This window comes from Cibotium barometz, chromosome 17 (genome assembly GCF_041138505.1).
Source record: "Cibotium barometz isolate CiBa-2024 chromosome 17, ASM4113850v1, whole genome shotgun sequence".
In the NCBI taxonomy this organism is placed as follows: domain Eukaryota; kingdom Viridiplantae; phylum Streptophyta; class Polypodiopsida; order Cyatheales; family Cibotiaceae; genus Cibotium; species Cibotium barometz.
Genome location: NC_141062.1, coordinates 12,176,013 through 12,196,498, shown reverse-complemented (window position 1 = coordinate 12,196,498; position 20,486 = coordinate 12,176,013). Strand labels below are relative to the sequence as shown.

General features: G+C 46.1%; 1 protein-coding gene across 21 annotated transcripts in view; it reads right to left on the bottom strand.

Annotated features, from left to right (window-relative positions):
* Positions 1–18,818, bottom strand: part of LOC147629685 (uncharacterized) — a 50,948-nt gene extending 32,130 nt beyond the window's left edge. For 3 of the 21 annotated variants that reach the window (XR_015267745.1, XM_086811214.1, XM_086811224.1), the window contains exons 1-4: positions 18,641–18,816; positions 18,400–18,535; positions 17,630–17,726; positions 17,295–17,378 (exon numbers count right to left, since the gene is read on the bottom strand). Coding sequence is in view for 20 of the 21 variants with exons in the window: in XM_086811214.1 (XP_086667340.1) it covers positions 17,295–17,378; positions 17,630–17,726; positions 18,400–18,440 (222 nt within the window). In the remaining variant the exon portion in view is untranslated. Of the gene's footprint in view, positions 1–17,294; positions 17,387–17,598; positions 17,744–18,159; positions 18,216–18,399; positions 18,562–18,621 lie in introns of all 21 variants that reach the window. The other 18 variants (XM_086811219.1, XM_086811222.1, XM_086811217.1 and 15 more) reach the window with 18 other exon arrangements.
* Positions 18,819–20,486: the final 1,668 nt, after the last annotated feature.

Below are 20,486 nucleotides of genomic sequence, written 5' to 3'. Positions count from 1 at the left end.
AACGGGCAATGATGGCATTTGGACTATCATATGCAGGTTCAGTAAGCAGGCTCATTTCATTCCCGTGCGTAAGACGATCAAAGTGGATCATATGGTGAAGTTGTTCATGGCGAACATCTTCAAGTATCATGGCTTGCCTACGTCTATCATTAGTTACCGTGATCCACGGATGACGAGTTTGTTCTGGAGAGGGTTGTTTGACAACATGGGTACAACTCTCCAGTTTTCACCGTCATTTCATCCACAAACAGATGGTCAGTCAGAAGAGGCTAACTCTACAGTGTTGGATCTTCTTAAGTGTTATGTGTCAGAGCACAAGCAACAATGGGAAAAGTTTCTTCCTTTGGTGGAGTTTGCATATAACAACACTGTTCATACCTCGACAGGCAAGGCGCCTTTTGAGATTGTGGAAGGAGGGAAGAAGGTACCACCCATTTTGCATACAAAGGATAAGATTTTTGAGGCTGATCAGTATGTGGAGAGTATGGATGAAGCTTATCAGAGAGTTAAGTTGGCACTCCAGAAAACTCAACAGAAGCAAAAGAAAGCAGCAGACCGTCACATACGTGCATTAGAGTTTGCATTGGGTGATTGGGTTCTTTTGCGATTTGAAAAGGCTAGACTCAAGAAGATGAAGAGCGCTTATTCCCTAAGTTGAGCATGTGTTATTATGGGCCTTTTCAGGTATTGGAAAAGATTGGTGAGGTAGCCTATCGCTTGAAGCTACCAGATCACTGGAGGATTCACAATGCTTTTCACGTGAGTCTCCTTAGACCTCTCCGTGGGGATGTGCCTGAGGATGTATCAGATGAGGCTCAGCCGGAAGTTGAGGAACTTGATGAGGTTCTTATTCCAGAGCAGATACTGGCACATAAGGAAAGAAAGGTACGAGGTATAGTTTCCCATCGCTATCTTGTGAAGTTCAAGAACTATTCACCGATGGATGCGAAGTGGATGGAGGAAGGTGACTTAACAGATTCACCTCAGGTTTTGCAGCTTTATCTCGATGCCTTTGAGTTAGAGCCGACTCTTGTTGTGGCTCATTCAGGTTCAGCAGAGCATGGGTCTAGAGCATTACCTGATGCTCAAGAGGGGGGGTAGCACCTCCACTCCCTTGATACAGACAGGCTCAGATGACATCTAGAGGTCGCTTGGTGCAGTTTTTATCTCACCCAAAGGTATTGATGGCTGACAGTACATCTGTTTATGGAACTTCTATGATATATGTGTACTAGTCACATGGGATATTGTGGTTGTGTATGGTTCACAGTGGTATACAACTTGGACTACTACTACGCCATTGGTTTGCAGTGAATATTGATACATGTGCATGGCTTAGAGAGATTGGGACGCTGATCTTGCCATATTGTATTTTTCACTTTGGATATTTTGCTGTATCATCAGAATGCAATCGAGGACGCTTGCCATTTTTCAAGAGGGGGTATGTCATGGCCCTGTGAAAATGGAACAGCACAAGTGTGGGCATGGTGGTTGCTGAGCCAAAATATTAAATGATTCACATTTGGGATGCCCGGACAGAGATAATGATGTGTGGACATCTCCAGGTGTGAAGGGGGGAAGTAGAACATTAATATTTTAATGTTTTATGTATGGTTGTCCCTAGGCCTTAGTGGCCCCTAGGGAACTTTAATGATTATTAAAGTTGGGGCCCTAGGATAAGTTTGGAGAGAGGCCACTCCACTTTTGGAGTTGCATGCCTCTCTCACCTCTCCCTCTCTCTTGCTTTTGGGGGTCGTGCAAGCTCAAGCGTGGAGAAGAGGAGAAGAAACGTGGAAGCTGGTCGACTGCTGTTTTGGGGTTTTTGGCTGCTGTTTTCTGTGCAAACCTGCCCGTACAGTCCACGTGTGCAAGTGTACGGCTGCTGCAGGACAGGCGGCTGTCTTCTGCTGCTGCAGGTACATCGAATGGTACAGGCTACGCACAGGTACAGAGCTGCTGCTGCAGGTTCTGTTGCAGGTACAGTTGTACGGACAGCTGTACGGACAGAGCAGGAGCTGGCGGTGCTGGACAGGGCAGGTGCTGGCGGCGCTGGACAGAACTAGTACAGGCGGCGCTGACTGGCTAAGCAGGTATAGTCGGGTACAGAGACTGGTTTCAGGCAGCGCAGGCAAGTACAGTGCCACGTGGCCTGCTGGTACATGCTGTACGGACAGGTACAATTCTGATTTTCTGGTCTGTACAGACAGGTACAGCACTCCCAGTTGCAGGCAGAGCTTTTCCAGAACTTGGTTGGTGCGACAGTCAAGTGGTTGCAGGGGAAACAGTACAGACAGTCGTTGTCAAGTGCAGACTGGTACGAACTGCTCCACGGGTGCAGAACCACGTGCTGACTTGGTAAGCTCTGAGCTTGTTCATCTGTCTTTCTTTCCATTGGCTTATGTCTGCTGCAAATTTGTGCTATCTGGCCCCTTGTGAGAGGAGGGTTATGGCAGATTGAAAAGGGTGGAAACAGAGAGATTGGACAGTGAATGTATGTTTGTGCTGAGTTGTTGAATCATGTGCATGAGATATGCCAGATGTATGCTCAAGGCTGTCCTGCTGAATGGTCTTGGCTGATTAGAGGGAAGCACAGAGTGTTGCTTTGAGACACAGATCTGTGTATGTGAATCCTCTGTGCTAAGAGGTATTGTAGGTTGCCAGATTGGACATACAGGCGTAATCTCTTGGCTGGTTTTGTTGTACTCAGCCTTACATATTTTTGAAATTGAATAAAGAAATACCGCAAGGGGCGCCAAGCTTTGGGGCCAACAAGTGTCGTTCTATTTTCAGATTTGGGGCACTCTAGCTCCAAACTAATTTGTTTTCATATCTAGACTACAAGTGGAAGGGTGACTGCTAGTCTACCGCACTTGGTTTCTACCAGAGGCCGGTTTCATCCAATGTTTTAAGGCCTGTATAACTACTAGGAATTCACGATCGTAGATTGAGTAATTTTTCTCTGCGAGCAGTAACTTACGAGACATGTAAGCTGCTGGATGACCCTTCTGTTGTAACACACCACCAATTGCAATGTTACTCACATCAGTGATCACATGAAATGGCTCGTCCCACGAGGCAAGTGCTAAACAAGGCGCTTCTGACAAAGCCACCTTGAGGTTTTTGAATGCCTCCAACGCTCGTGGAGTCATTCCAATCTTTTGCCTTCTTGTCTTCACACCCTTTAGCAGATCGGTGAGATCCACCGATAGATCAAAAAACTTGTCTATGTAGGTGGAGTATGCCTGGCATATACCCACAAAGAATCTGATGTCATAGGCTGTTTGAGGTATTTCCCAATTGACAATCTCGGCCACTTTAGCCAGATCAAGTCGAATGCCTTTGGCACTAATTATGTATCCCAAGTAATGCACCTGGAACAGATAAAATTCCAACTTCTTTTCATTGACGTAGAGCTCGTTGCTTTCCAGCAACTTAAGGACTTTCTCCACATCAATGTCATGCTGCTCAACCGTAGCTGAAAAAACCAGTATGTCGTCCAAAAATATGAACACACTTTCCAATCAAGTCCCGGAAAACACGCATCATCATGCGGTTAAATGTAGATGGGGCGTTCGTCAAGCCAAATGGCATGACTACAAATTCATAGTGAGCCCGTTCCATACGGAAGGCTATCTTGGGAATGTCCCCCTCCACCCACAATCCTCACCTGTAGGAAAGTGCACAAGTACGAGGCCCAAGGCAAGGAACACAAGACAGGGAAGAATTCCCAGGAGGTTGGTTGGTGCTGTTCCACAAAGCCCAAGGAGATGGCAGTCCTGTGAGTTGGGTGCCACTTGGGGCACACCAGGAAAGTCTTTCACGCAACGGTTCCAGGGAAGGATTATCCTCCAAGGGGTGGAGTGAGAGTGCCAGACTCATTTCTCAGGAAGGACGACCAAAGAGAGTGTTCAGGGACAAGGCAGGAACGAAATGGGGACTAGATGGAACAGATGCATAGATCTTCATCAAAGTTAGAGTGGATTTGGAGACTGGGCCAAGTGTTCAGTGAAAAGGTTGCCAGAGTAGGAAGGATGACAAAGGGACTCCAGGAATAGAGAATGGGATGATGACAGTCATCCAAGAATACAGATTGGAATCCCGTCATCAAGTTTAGCAGAGGGGGATGTCATGTGCAAGACATGCACTAGTTGAGCCTAGAGCTATTACTGAGGAGAGAAACCAGATAAAGACAGAACAGAACCAAAGATTAGAAGCATGTGTTGCTTTGGCAGGTGATGGACTATTGCTAGACATAGAGCATTGTCGGCCAGTATACCCACGGGGAAAATCCAGTCGGCTGAGCAAATACTATGATATTTGTCCAGTTAGCTGGCCGACCAGCAGTCAGTCAATTTATTGTGTCTTTTTCCAGCCTATAAATAGCATTGATGCTCAACGTTTTGACTCATTCAGCCCTAGCTTGGGGCTGGGTCTAGACATAGGCTTAGACTAGGTGTTATGCCTTTTCATGGAAGGCAGCCAAGGGCTGCAAGAACAGTTGTACCTTTTTGTACATATATGAATATACTGAATACTCTGCTATCTCTCTCTCTCTCCTCTCTCTCTCTGCATGCGTTTTGCATCAGCATGTTCCTAGATGGTGTTTAGGGCTGAAAGAAGACTCTCACAGCTTCCACATGTAACATTGGTATCAAAGCATCAGGCTCTGCAAGGCTAAACACTGATTCAGTCCCAGATGAAGGTGCACATGTCCAAGGCAAAAGAAAGTGCACAAGTACAAGGCCCAAGGCAAGGAACACAAGATAGGGAAGAATTCCCAGGAGGTTGGTTGGTGGTGTTCCACAAAGCCAAAGGGGATGGCAATCCTGTGAGTCGGGTGCCACTTGGGACACACCAGGAAAGGCTTTCAGGCAACGGTTCCAAGGGAGGATTATCCTCCAAGGGGTGGAGTGAGTGCCAAACTCATTTCTTAGGAAAGAAGACGAGAGATAGTGTTCAAGGACAGGGCGGCAGGAACGGAATGGGGACTGGATGGAACAGATGCATAGATCTTCATCAGAGTTAGAGTGGATTTGGAGACCGGGCCAGGTGTTCAGTGAAAAGGCTACCAAAGTAGGAAGGATGACAGAGGGACTCCGGGAATAGAGAATGGGATGATGACAATCATCCAAGAATACAGATTGGAATCCCATCATCAAGTTTAGCAGAGGGGGATGTCATGTGCAAGACATGCACTAGTTGAGCCTAGAGCTATTACTGAGGAGAGCAACCAGATAAAGACAGAACAGAACCAAAGATTAGGAGCATGTGTTGCTAGTTTTGGCAGGTGATGGACTGTTGTTAGACATAGAGCGCTGTCGGCCAGTATACCCAACGGGAAAATCCAATCGACTGCAACAATGTTAGCAGTCATCTCGTGTCTGTACACTATGTCAGGGCCGGTATTTAGTGTCTTCCCATTTTTCCTCACTTTTCGTATTTTTTCCTATTTTTCTGGAGATGTGTATGGGCAATCGGCTGCCCCCAGATGACTAGCCAACTGTATCTGTGATGCTCGACTGATCTGGTGCTGCCCGATCCTTTTCCCAATGCTAGCCGACTGCTTCTCTTCTGGCCGACTGGACACCTGCTAGTCGTGGACTGCCAAAGCTGTTGTTGGCTGATTCTGGGCTGGCCGACCAGCATCCAGGGGCCATATAAAATGGTCCCTTGCCCCCACACTCCTTGTATATTTCCGGGATTTTATTGGTGTATATAGCAAAGTCACACAAGTTCTCTCTCTCTTTCATATGTGTATTGCTCTCTACAGCAGTTGTCTTCATTTCCGCTGTGCATTCTGACATGGTATCAGAGCCCCAGGTGGCTTGAAGCTTGGAGACAGTGGGACGTCGAGGGTTTGCTGATTGAGGTGCTGATTGGAGATTGTTTGGGCTGTACGGGACTTGGAGATCGGGTAGAAGGCGGCCATCACCGTTGGACAGCCACCTTGCATTATATTTGCAGCCTCTTCTTCTTCTTTTTTCCCACCCACCCTCCCTTCACAAGACCTTGTGAACCCTTAAGATGGCTGATTTGCTTGAGATGGCTCAGAAGCACGTGAAGATCCTGACACTCCCCACGTTCCCAGTGGACCGACAGCGAGACGGGAACAACTACGGCATATGGAGGGTAATGATGGAATCTGTTTTGGAGTCCTATGACTTGGCTGAATTCATTGTTGTTGAGATTCCACGGCCGGAGTTGGAAGATGGGGAGTTACCCTCTATACGGAAGGAACGGGAGGCACAAGCACAGTTATGGGATCGTGTTAATGCCCGAGTCCGTTCTTTCATCTTCCTCAATTGCACACCACAAGTGATCGATCACATAAAGCATATGCCACTGGCCAGAGGGATTTGGCAGCATTTGGCTTCTCTACCAGGGTATCACCCATGAAGAGGATCTCCTTGGAATTTGAGATGCGGGTGATGAATCTTGCAAAGTCGTCGACGATGCGGGAGCACATCAACAAGTTGCAGGCTCTTCAACAGAAGGTTCTCTAGGCCAGGAAAGAGATATCGTCAGAGGATATGGCCATAACGTTGTTTTCACACTTGCCCTCTCAGTACTCAAGATTTTACTCCTCTTTGATCACCAGTGGCAAGCTCAGCACCATCACATGGGAGGAGCTTGTGCTCATGGTCTTGGACTAGGAAGAGCGATTCACGAACCCTCCACAGGGCGGAGGTTCTGAGGCCTTGACTGGCCAACAGTCGAAAGGCCATAACAACAACAAGGACAAAGGGAAGTCTTCTGAGAAGAAGCCCGATTCAGACCGAGAGAAATTGAAGGCCGAGAGGACGTGTAATGATCGTAGCGAGAAAGGCCACTATTGGAGGAAGTGTCCCAAGCTGATTATTCGGCTTCAGCTCCAAAGACTCCGGCCTTTGTGCACTTGGCGATGTTGGACACCGATGCTTCATCTTCTTCGAGCGAGGAGGCAGTTGGCTTCACCGCCAAACCAAGGATACTCGGGAATGGATTCTTGATAGTGGTGCTTCTTCCCGTGACTTCTTTCAGGATGTGAAACGGCAATCAAGTCGCATTTTCATTGGTGACAATTCCACCATACTGATTCACAGTGAGGGCCGGATGGAGATCATTCTCGATGGCAGAGGGGGGAAGCATTCCTCTTGTGTTCTTTACATCCCTGCACTTGGTTTTCATCTGTTGTCAGTGCATGAGGTGAACAAGACTGGCTTCCAGATGGAGTTTGAGGAGCATTCTGTTGCTCTACACAACTGCGAGACTCGCCAAGTTGTTGGGAAGGCGGAGTGGAGAATCTTTTCCGATGCAGGCTTCCAGGCGGGCTTCGAAACCTTTGGAGTTGGTACACATTGACTTGTGTGGACCTATGCAGATGCCATCCTTGGGAGGTTCTTTGTACTTCATGCTGCTTATTGATGATTGTAGCAGATTCTCTTGGGTTTATTTTCTTTCACAGAAGGACCAAGCTTTTGCTCGGTTCAAGGAGTGGCATGTGATGGTGGAGAAAGAGTCTAGCTTGCAGATAAAGACTCTTAGGGTTGACAAAGGAGGAGAATTTTCTTCCAATGCATTCGTGCGGTTTTTTGCGGAACATGGCATCAAGCGGGAGCTGGCCAATACAGGTTCGCCTTTTGAGAATGGAGTAGTTGAGCGTAAGAATAGGACTGTGGTGGAGATGGCGAGGACGATGCTAGAGCATTGTGATCTTCCTCGTCCACTGTGGGGAGAGGTTGTGGCTACGGTTGTCCATATCCTCAACCGTTCTCCGATGACTTCAGTACTAAACATAACTCCCTTTGAGGCGTATTTTGGCAGGAAACCAGATGTCTCCCATTTCCATGTGTTTGGGAGTGATGCATATGTACACATTCCAAAGAAGCAAAGGGGAAAGCTCGACTCAAAGTCCCAAACTTGTCTTTGTGAGATATAACTCTCTTTCCAAGGAATACAGGTTGTATGATCCAGAAAGGAACGAGCTCGTCGTCAGCAGCAGGGATGTGGTTTTTGATGAGCATGTTCCAGTTTCCACTATTGATGAGCCGCCACTTCTTGGAGACCCAGATGATTCTAATGATGATTCCCAGTCGATTGTTCGAGCTGGATAGCCTTAGTCAATTGAGGAGGTTGAACCCGCAACTCGAGATGAGCCCCCGCAGCAACAGCAGGAGGCTCCGCGTTCTATTTGAGTACCTAGGTGGTTGGTAGACACCCTGCGGGAGTCGGTGTTACGGAGCTTCCCTCCGAATGGACCACAGAGGACGGACCTCGAAGATCACATAGAGTTCGTGACAAAAGTCATTCAACGGAGCTTTCACAGGTAAACTATACTTTGATGTCTCGTATCATACGGGACAAAGAGCCCACTTCTGTCAAGGAAGCCCTTGCACAGGATACTTGGAAGAAAGCCATGCAGGTGGAACTTGATGCCATAGAGAAGAATAAAACTTGGGAGTTGGTTCCGAGGCTGTCAAAACGGTCTGTCATTAGTGTCAAGTGGGTATTTAAGACCAAGTAAACGTCAGATGGATCCGTGGACAAACACAAAGCCAGACTTGTGACTAAGGGTTATGCTCAGCGGCCAGGCATCGACTATGAGGATACCTTTGCACCGATAGCGAATATGACCACGATTCGGACCGTTCTTGCCCTTGCTTCTTCTCATCGGTGGCCCGTATTTCAGATGGATGTGAAATTTGCATTCCTTAATGGTGACCTGCAGGAGGAGGTGTATGAGCAACCTCCAGGCTTTGACGTTCCAGGATCAAAGGGAATGGTTTACAAGTTGTGGAAGGCCTTGTATGGTCTTAAGTAGGCTCCCAGGGCTTGGAATCAAAAGATTGATTCCTTCTTTCTACGGACTGGATTTCAGAGATCGGTTGTTGATCCTAACCTATATCTCTTTCGCGAACGCGGCATGGTCACGTTGATCATCCTTTATGTGGATGACCTCATTCTCACCGACGGTCATATGGAGCACATTACAGTGACGAAGGCTGCTTTGTCAAAGGAGTTTGAGATGACCGATTTAGGCTTACTCCACTTCTTCTTGGGATTGGAGATTTGGCAGATCCAGAGGGGGTTCTTTGTCTCTCAGCAGCGGTATGTCCATGAGTTGCTTGGTAGGCCTTTGGGATGGAGAATTGCAAGCCTATCACGTCACCGATGGACCCGAACACGAAACTTACAATTAATGATCCTTGTGAGCCAGTTGATGCCTCTCTCTACCTGAAGCTGGTTGGTTCATTGATCTGGTTGCTAAACACCAAATTGGACACAAGCTTTCCTGTGGGGCTGTTGAGCTCGTTTATGCAAACGCAATTGAAGTCTCATTGGAACGCAGGATTGCGGATCTTGCGGTATCTGCAGGGTACGAAGGATCTTGGACTCTTCTACACCACTGGAGGTGAAACGAAGGAACGAGTTCAACTCCAAGGTTGGAGTGACTCAGATTGGGGAGGAGATCCAGACACGAGGAGATCTACATCAGGCTACAGTTTTACCCTCGGCTCAAGAGCAACAAGAGGCAGCCAACTATTGCCTTGTCGTCTACAGAGGCAGAGTATCTGGCTGCTTGTGGTGCTGCTTGCGATGTTGTGTGGCTGCGGAGGTTGCTTGGCGAGATCGGGTTTCCATAGAAGGAGCACACAGTCATCCAGTGCGATAACCAAACCTGTATCACTATTGCTCGGAACCCAGTCTTCCATGCTCGGACCAAGCACATAGAGATACAATATGACTTTGTTCGTGAGAAGATCTTGGGTGGTGACATCTTGCTTCTTTATTGTTCAACGGAGGACAATGCGGCGGACCTCTTCACAAAGTCTCTACCTCAGGCTATGCTCCAGCAGCACTCCAGCTCACTGGGGTTGGTTCCACATCCAGGAGCTGAGAGGGGGTGTTAGCAGTCATATCCTATCTGTATACTATGTCAGGGCCTCTATTGTGGGTGTGCCCGCCCGTATTTAGTGTCTTCCCATTTTTCCTCACTCTCCGTATTTTTCCCTATTGTTCTGGAGCTGTGTATGGGTTGTTAGCTGCCCCCAGATGACTGGCCGACTGTATCTGTGATGCCCGACTGATCTGGTGCTGTCCGATCCTTTTCCCAGTGCTGGCCAACTGCATCTCTTATGGGCGACTGGACATCTGCTGGTCGTGGGCTGCCAATGCTGCTGTCGGCTGATTCTGGGATGGCCGACCAGCAGCCAGGGGCCATATAAAATGGCCCCTTGCCCCCACACTCCTTGTATATTTCCAGGATTTTATTGGTGTATATAGCAGAGTTACATAGCTTCTCTCTCTCTTTCATATGTGTATTGCTCTCTACAACAGTTGTCTTCATTTCCGCTGTGCATTCTAACAGCAAATACTGTGATATTTGTCTAGTTAGCTGGCCAACAAGCAGTCGGTCAGTTTATTGTGTATTTTTACAGCCTGTAAATAGCGTTGATGCTCAATGTTTTGACTCATTCAGCCCTAGCTTGGGGCTGGGTCTAGACATAGGCTTAGACTAGGTGTTATGCCTTTTCATGGAAGGCAGCCAAGGGCTGCAAGAACAGTTGTACCTTTTTGTACATATATGAATATACTGAATACTCTGCTCTCTCTCTCTCTCTCTCTCTCTCTCTCTCTCTCTCTCTCTGTGCATGCGTTTTGCATCAGCATGTTCCCAGATGGTGTTTAGGGCTAAAAGAAGACTCTCAGAGCTTCCGCATGTAACAAAATGTTGGCTGTTTGATACTTTGGTTCGTCTCCTCATGGTGGTGGGGCTTCTTTCTGGGAGCAATATCTAGGAGAGGAGGACTAGAGGAGTTTGCATGTTATGATGCTTTCACACATGATCAGGAGTAAGCCCTCAATGCCACATGCTATCATATTGGCCAAGTTTGAGATCAGCCCCTTTGGTCAGCGACACCATGTTCCAGACCACCACAAATATACAGCATGCCTACACATTGGATAGAGATCACCTCCACGGCTGGCTCTGGAGTCTTCTAGACAGTTGGCACAAGAGGGCCATAGCAGTTGTTATGCATGCATCACTGGTTGGTTTGAGTCACATGGCCTTAAGATGGATCATCTCCCTCCCTTCTAGTATAGCCTGGATTCCCCCTTCCTAGATCTCTCACGACAGAAGATCAATCACATCATCCACCTACTTGACTTGACACAGACCAAACATGGGTGTTCTCGACCAAGCTTTCACCGAAGCTCCAGCTTTACAAAAAGCATTTATCGAGGGTCATTGGTGATGGATTCATTGAGAGGCCTAGCTATCTCCACAAACATGTCCCATACCATGAGGATTGCCATTTGTCGGATGAGGGTGTCGTCTACAACAGAGCATTGGGCTGAGTATTGTGGTCAACATACTCAGTCATCTTCTGCAGACAGGATCAGCAGGAAGCCTCTCAAACCTCTATTACAGACCTTTTTTGGGCCACACCAAGTGACCCCACCACCTGGCACCCACGCTCTTACCCGGACCACAAAGAGCACAAACCTCACAGCTGAGCCCGTGACCCTTTGGCAGGGAGTTACTAGAGAGAGGGCACAATCTCTCCAAGAGAGCCAAACTTCCATGTCCTCGAAGATCAAGACACTTCACCCGCCAGCTGCAGGTCTAGGACATCCTCAAGCGCCACAGAGATGTACCACCACATAAGGTGGCCATTGCTGCACTATACACCTTTCAGGAGGAGGATGACATCTGATGAACTTTGTATACACAGATCCAAATAAAACGTGGGCCCTTTTTCTTTGGTAAGTGTTCTTTCTTTTCATGTTTCTGACATCCAGTTATTCATGGGGCATATGTACTTATTAGACCCTTTGGGTCTTTCATAGACGTTTGACATAATCTCTCTCTCTCTCTCTCTCTCTCTCTCTCTCTCTCTCCCGAGGGATTACCGAGACATCTGGATGCATTACAGGCATTCTGTGCGAATAGAGATCTAACAGTGAACCTTGGGAAAACCAAGGTTATGGTGTTTAACACCACACAGGCATGGGTGACGAGATCAGAGCCTCGGTTCACTTTCCGAGGGGAGCCAGTTGAGTACGTCAGGTCATATGTCTACTTGGGAGTTACTTTCACAGGACCGCGTTTCTCCCTGAAGGAGGCAGCAGCAGCTAGATTAGCTCGAGGGCATGCAGCCTTGGGGGTACTTGAGAGGCAGCATGCACACGTACAGTTTCAGGAGCTGCGCACCAAATTCTGGCTTTTCATGTGCATAAAATGCCATGGACATTCTTAGATGCTCATCCAGAAGAAGGGCAGCCAGAAAAAGAATGATATGAACCAGAAGATGGAGCACAGAGTACTGTTGGCAGTATGGACTTGGAGATAGATGGAAGACATGGAAGGATGTCCTGTCAGCTGCGTTAGATGCAAAGGGGGACAGTTGGCTGCAGATGGTCTGTCGGCTGTACCTGATCAAAGGCGGCTGTACTACAGGAGGCTGTCGGCTGCTTGCAGGCGCTACATGGAGTATGAGCTAGACCAGTCGGACAAGCGTTAAAGGGATTTAATGGACTGTGGACTGGCCGACCAGTAGTCGGCCAGTTGGCCAAGCCTTTATGAAGGCCTATAAATAGGGATGAAGGCTCCTCATTGTAATCATTCAACTCTTTATGAGTTGGGTCCTTAGGGTCCAAGGAGGGACCAGATTTTGGGTGATGTTCACCTTTTGTACGAGGCAGCCTAGGGCTGTAGAAAAGTACCTTTTTTTACTATAAGATATATACTAAATTTCCAGCCATAGCTCTCTCTCTCTACTCTCTCTTCATGTCTGCATTTTGCATCAGCAATGTTCTAAGTGGTGTTTAGGGCTGAAAGAAGACCCCCAGAGCTTCCGCGTGTTACATTGGTATCAGAGCATCAGGCTCAGCAAAGCTAAACACTGAATCAGTCCCATATGATGGTGTACAGGTCCAAGGTACAGGAAAGTACACGGATACGAAGCCCAAGGCAAGGAACACAGAATCGGGAAGAGTTCCCACGAGGTTTGTTGGTGGTGTTCCACAAAGCCAGAGGGGATGGCACTCCTGTGAGCCAGATAGGTTCTCGGGCAACGGTCCCAAGGGAGGATTATCCTCCAAGGGGTGATGTAAGTGCCAGACTCATTTCTGAGGAATGAAGAACAAGACAGTGTTCAGAGTCAGGGCAGGAATGGATTGGGGACTAGATGGAATAGATGCATAGATCTTATTCAGAGACAGAGTGGTTTTGGAGACCGGGCCGGGATTTCAGTGAAAAGGGTTGCCAAAGTTGGATGGGGTGACGGAGGGACTCCGGGAATAGAGTGGGATGATGACAGTCATCCAAGAACAGGTTGGAATCCCGTCATCAAGTTTAGCAAGGGAGATGTCATGTGCATAAAATGCCATGGACATTCTTAGATGCTCATCCAGAAGAAGGGCAGCCAGAAAAAGAATGATATGAACCAGAAGATGGAGCACAGAGTACTGTTGGCAGTATGGACTTGGAGATAGATGGAAGACATGGAAGGATGTCCTGTCAGCTGCGTTAGATGCAAAGGAGGACAGTCCGCTGCAGATGGTCTGTCGGATGTACCTGATCAGAGGCGGTTGTACCTTAGGAGGTTGTCGGCTGCAGGCGCTACATGGAGTATGAGCTAGACCAGTCGGACAAGTGTTAAAGGGATTTAATGGACTGTGGACTGGCCGACCAGCAGTCGGCCAGTTGGCCAAGTCTTTATGAAGGCCTATAAATAGGGATGAAGGCTCCTCATTGTAATCATTCAACTCTTTATGAGTTGGGTCCTTAGGGTCCAAGTAGGGACTAGATTTTGGGTGATGTTCACCTTTTGTATGAGGCAGTCTAGGGCTGTAGAAAAGTACCTTTTTGTACTATAAGATATATACTGAATTTCCAGCCATAGCTCTCTCTCTCTACTCTCTCTTCATGTTTGCGTTTTGCATCAACAATGTTCTAAGTGGTGTTTAGGGCTGAAAGAAGACCCCCAGAGCTTCCGCGTGTTACATGGCTATTTGATACGCTTGTCACACCGGCCCTCCTGTACGGAGCTCCAATTTGGGGGCCCAACATACATCACAAATCTCAGAGAGGGACGGATGAGGGATGGAGGCAAATGGAGAGACCACTGATTATGATGATTGCCCGCATGATTCGGAGCAAATCATCGGTACCACATGAGATTGTTCAGGCTGAGCTGGGTGCCGCACCAGTAGTGACCAAGGCCCTATTCTAGGCAGTTACCTTTTTACAGCGGCTATGGGAGCTCCCTCAGCAGAGGTACTCCCAATTGGCATTGACCTCATGCATACAGTTGGCAGAGGATGGAGATACTCATTGCTGGTATGCTCAAATGAGATCATGGTTTGACCTACATGGTTTGCGGATAGAGGCACTACCACCCTTTCAGTACAGCCTGGATTGTCCATTTTTGGATCTCACCCGCTCAGTGCAGAACCACATGATCAGGATGGATATCATCAGACTGGACACAGAGAGGACATGGACTAGTCCCCTTGAACCCTTAGGCACGAAAATGGCTCATTACAAGAGCCATTTTCTACACCTCTCACCAGATGATTTTATCACCCGCCCGGCGTACATGGATGTACACCTATCACGGAGCTCCAATTTGGGGGCCCAACATACATCACAAATCTCAGAGAGGGACGGATGAGGGATGGAGGCAAATGGAGAGACCACTGATTATGATGATTGCCCGCATGATTCGGAGCAAATCATCGGTACCACATGAGATTGTTCAGGCTGAGCTGGGTGCCGCACCAGTAGTGACCAAGGCCCTATTCTAGGCAGTTACCTTTTTACAGCGGCTATGGGAGCTCCCTCGGCAGAGGTACTCCCAATTGGCATTGACCTCATCCATACAGTTGGCAGAGGATGGAGATACTCATTGCTGGTATGCTCAAATGAGATCATGGTTTGACCTACATGGTTTGCGGATAGAGGCACTACCACCCTTTCAGTACAGCCTGGATTGTCCATTTTTGGATCTCACCCGCTCAGTGCAGAACCACATGATCAGGATGGATATCATCAGACTGGACACAGAGAGGACATGGACTAGTCCCCTTGAGCCCTTAGGCACGAAAATGGCTCATTACAAGAGCCATTTTCTACACCTCTCACCAGATGATTTTATCACCCGCCCGGCGTACATGGATGTACACCTATCACATGGGATACCTTGTGCCATTGGACAGATCCGTACCTCATCACACCAGCTGCGGATTGAGACAGGGCGATATGTGCATCAGATCTCGGATGACCGCATTTGTCAGCTATGCTACCAGGAGGCAGAGACAAAGGAGCACTACATTTGCCAATGTACAGTCTATTATGAGATCCGAGGGAGATATCACTGCCTCTTCCGAGAGGGTTTTGGGCCGTTACGCAGGGTCATGGAGTTTGAGGATCAAAGATGCCTGGGATTGTTCCTACTTGAGCTCAAGAGACACAGAAAGACCCTCTTGGCAGACAGGAGACCGAGCCATGATGTACCTAGACAGAGGATCCTGACAGATTTCTTCGGCACCAGCACCAGCAACCCAGCCCACACACCTCCTGATACCTCCTCTATTGGGCCATCAGGGCACCGGCCACGCTCCCAGAGAGTCACCACTGATAGAGCAATCATCTTATGTCGTGCTCGTCGGCCACGCCCACCAAGATCCCAACCACGGCATCCTCACCATCGCCAAATCAGAGCCATTATTGCTCGGCATCGGAGGCGCCTGCCTCGCTTCTACGAACTCTCCATTCTAGACAGCCCCATGGCGGAGATATTTGATCTGAGGAGAGGCACTTCAACTGATCAGCATACATGGATCTACTTGATATACATTTTCCAGTATTTTCTACTCAGTATCATCTAGGAGTCTTGCTTACAGTTCTTAACTATAAGACAATCAGTTTATTGTACTTTTTAGTTTCATTTAGTTGTTCTCTTTGATGAGACACCAACTTCAGATGTACTCTCAGTTTTGGTCTCATAGGCCATTATGGCCTCTTAGAGACGTTAATATATCATTTCATTTCTCTCCATCATGGAAAAAGGAAAGATGTACTCAAACCTTCCTTAACTGCTTTCATCTGCATTGGGCTGTGTCCGCTCTCCAAGAAAGTCCCATCACACCATCTTCATGTTTCTAACTAATTCGCATCACTTAAGGATGGAGTCGGGATCTTAAGGTACATATACTCTGAAGTTTGTAAGAGGGTAGAGTCATAAGAGCATATTCTAAGATGCACAACATTCTCCACCATCAAAGAAGACTCCCAGCATATACTAGATAAACTAGCCAATTTTAAAATGTGTGCCCAGCATCAAAAGTAGGCGCTCCCATTGAAGAGGGTATGGAATCTTAATCATAAAGGGTGCATTATAACAAAGAGTGTTAAGAAATACACACCAACCAAATCTCTAATTTACACAAATGGAAGATTAACTGCCTTCATGCCCTCATTCACTAACAAGAGAAAAAAAAGAAAATTAATCAAACAAGAGGAGACCACTGAAGACAGGTAAAGCAACTCACTCGGGGCCCCATATCACAATATCCCAATGCTTGGCTATTCCATCATCAGCTCTCCAAAGTCTGACTGGAACAATTCTTACGTGAGGAAATATGATTCCATCCGGTGTTTTCCCTTCATATCGAGAGGCTCCCCGAGACTCTCACCAAGATGTCCTGACTCCTAGGTTATGAAGGCAATTTCTCTATCTTTTTTCATGAATTTTAATCTAATGTACTCTTCCCAAGTTACCCATTCTAAAATACAATTTGTTACAATGTTTGATCCTTTTCTACTTAAACCAGTTCCATAGACTCGGCCTAGCCAAAGAGACAGCAAAGCAGCCCATGCAGCAACTCCTTGCTTGCCTCCAGCTCTCCCCTCTTTATTTGTTTTTTAACTCTTCCTCTTCTTTCTCAATACTAGGCAATGTTACACATCATGCAGCCACTATGAGAGCTTGATGTTTTTTTGTTTATAGCTGCCTAGTCTGTCTGATCATTTATGCCTTAACTTATTCTCTAAAACAAGAGTGTTATCTCATACAATATCACGGTTCCCTTCAAGCATGGACCGGAGGACGCATTGCACTCTAAAACTTGACTTTCAGGTTTACTTGGAATACAATCAAGAGAGTCAAGGAAACTGGAAATATTATATTTTGTTTATAAATATATATTGAGAGCTACAGTCTAGCAATAAGCATATGTGCACATTCTTCAATGACCTGCTTAATTGAATATAATTTTCCACAAATCAATTAGGAATGTACACACACCACAGTAGGCGGGCACCTAGAATGGTACATTTCTGAAGCTGCCGTCTGGATTGCACTTGATGTGAAAGAATTGGTGAAGCCATACTGTACACCTTAAAAAGCAAACACACAGATGTAACAAACCACTAAACAAATCATATTTCTTGCTACCATGACATAGAGAAAGACACCTGATGATACCAAACAGAAATGTCATTTTGTTATTGACCGATGAGCTTATCAAACTGGTTCTGAGGATGGATGAACACACACACGCACACATGCAAAATAGTTAAATCCGACTATTGATATCGCTACTTCAAACCTGGACTTGTGTTTCAAGGTGTAGAAAGTACTCTTGTGGATGTGATCCCAACATAGATGCCAAATGACACTCCAATAATTGCTGTGACAAGGAGCTTCATCACTTCATTGGGCTTCTTACAAGTGCTGCTGTCAAAATTGAAAACCTTTGAGAATTGTAAGAAATTGTTAGGCCCATACAAATGACATTCTACACCAACAACAAAGATCATGAATCCATACAGATGGAGACCCCCTTGCTAGAATAAAAGGCTTCTTATTGTATGCAGGAATAAAGAGATCACAAAAGAAAAAGGTAATTATGTGTGGTATGACAATCCTACGAAGCATAATTGATGCAAAATCGTGAAATTTTATTAAAAAGCTATCTGCACTATTATATATCTGTATCTATATCTATCTATCTATCAGTGTGTGTGTGTGTGTGTGTGTGTGTGTGTGGAGGGGGGCATGCGTGTATGTGTGTGCGTGTGTGTGGGGCTAAAGTGGTAGAGCTCATGTAGGGGTCAGTGGTTCAAATTTTGGGCCCCTTTGTAAGAAAAGAAACAAGAATAAGGTATACCCTTACAAATTAATCCCCTTGTCTTGCTAATTGACTGGTAGAATAAGGAGGAGCCACTAGCAGATCATGACAAAAAAAACAAAACAAATGAAAGAGTAAACAATAGCCAATGGCATATAAGGAAACAAAGTTGTGTGTGTAGCTAACTGTCCAAGCGTGTGCAAAGTATGTGCACCTGTCCAGAAATGCATGCTCAGCAAAACAGCACTCTTCATGTGTTATTACTACCAGAAAAGTTACCTTAAACTGAATTTTTCATATTTCCTATCCTTCCAAATCATTATCTTTTCCTGTCCCAAAAGCTTTGCCTTCCTTTGTAAACCCCAACAAAAACTACAGAGGATTGATGACCATCTTGGTGTGCCCGAATTCGAACCTTTTAATATGAAGGATCGATTAGCTCTGGCAACAGAAATTGAGTAGATACAGCTCAAATGATTATGCAGATAGGCTGATGATTACTTGAAATGATTGTGCTCACCAGTGTCCACTCTAGCCTGGTGTGCGACGACGCTGCAGCCTGATGCGTGAGACTATGTGCTTAGCGGTTCTTGAGCGCGTACGTAGCTAGCCATGGGCTCCTCCTCCGTAGCATTCCACTTCACGTTGTGACGGTTATGCTGAAGTACTTAAGTTATAACTAATTCCACCAGCGACCCATTTAATTTAATTGGGTCGTAGGGGGGGGGGGGGAAAAAAACCCTTACAGGCCTTTCTGACTCTTCCATATTATCTTCTGAATGGCCGCCCAATTAACTTGGCCACCCTTACAGGCCTTTCTGACTCTTCCATATTATCTTCTGAATGGCCGCCCAATTAACTTGGCCATGGGAAGGCTATCCACGGGACTAAATGACACATTATGAATCGGGAGGGATCTAAGGCTGAAAAGAGGTGTCGCGATCTTGCCTAATCATGAGGGAAGGCTACCTCATAAGTGCTTTGGTGGGTCCCAATCTTTTTGAAGATAAAATAAACTTAGAAACTTGCCTTTGTCAAGGGAGAGAGAGATTTCTTTTATCGTCATAGCCAAGTTCACATGACGACACTAAAATGCACGGAATGGGACTTAAACTCTTCAATAAGATGCAAGGGAAGCCCTCTCATTAAAGAGGTATCTGGAGGATTGGACTCAACTCCTTCGTAGAAATACTCCCCTCTTCTTGGTGGCTGCATACCCTCCCTGCTATCTCTCAAATAGGAGCTCAATGTGTACGTTTGAGAGAGAGAGAGAGAGAGAGAGGCATTAACGTCGGTAGAATGCAACACGAGGGCATATACCATGGTAAATTTGTCGGTAGAGAGAGAGAATACCATGGTAAATTTGTGAAACTTCTATCTAGCGATAAATTTTGCCTTGGGGAGTATAAATATACGAGGAAAAACGTGCCAAAGAAGAGAAAGGTTATAAAAATAGATTTGCTTATCTATTTGAAATTAATTACTAAACAGTTTCCAGAATAGAATACACGTCACAATGTACCTAATTTCCATCATTGATTGGTTGTCTAGGGTAATGAACCATTGAGTCACACAATTGTTCCCCAAGTAATCCAAATCTAGCACGGTCCTTCCTTGATAAGAGACATAAGCACACACTTCTACACCATATGCATGCTGTGTATAAGTAAATGCAATGTGCAATAGTCTTTGATGGCACAATAATCTGGTTACACTAATCATCGATTTGGTTACACTAATCATCGATCTCTCATTGGTTTGCAAAATCAATACACCATGGGCTTTTAGTTTTACAAAGAGTACAACCTTTCAGTTTCTACTAGAACTCTAGAGTCCCCTTCCACAAAAAGCATGCATTGGCACTAATGTGATGATCCTCTAAATAATGTCTTTTTTCTTTTTTGAGATAGCTTTATATACTACTATAGGCCAAGCTTACATTGCATAATGACATCTATCACAAGATGAAGTCACCAATACCAATCTCCAAGAGGGGATACTATTCCAAAATAGACTATACAAAAACATATCATTCAGCACACAATTCATACATCTCCAACTATAATAACTTATCACTATACATATGCATAAATATACATACATAATACATTAAGGTAACGGATCCCCTACATTCCAACATTGATGTAAGGGTTATACTCTTGAAGTTTAACCAAACCAAATGAAGGGGAAAGTGTATGCTATGATTGATAAGCTTGGTATCTATTAATATACCCATTTCTCTTTACAACATTCAAGATGATATGGGGAACCATCAGTAGGAGAGGGACCAACATCAAGGGCCTAAACAATAGATGCCAAGGGTCAATAGAGCATCAAGAGGAGACCTAAATGTGTGGCACTAGCAA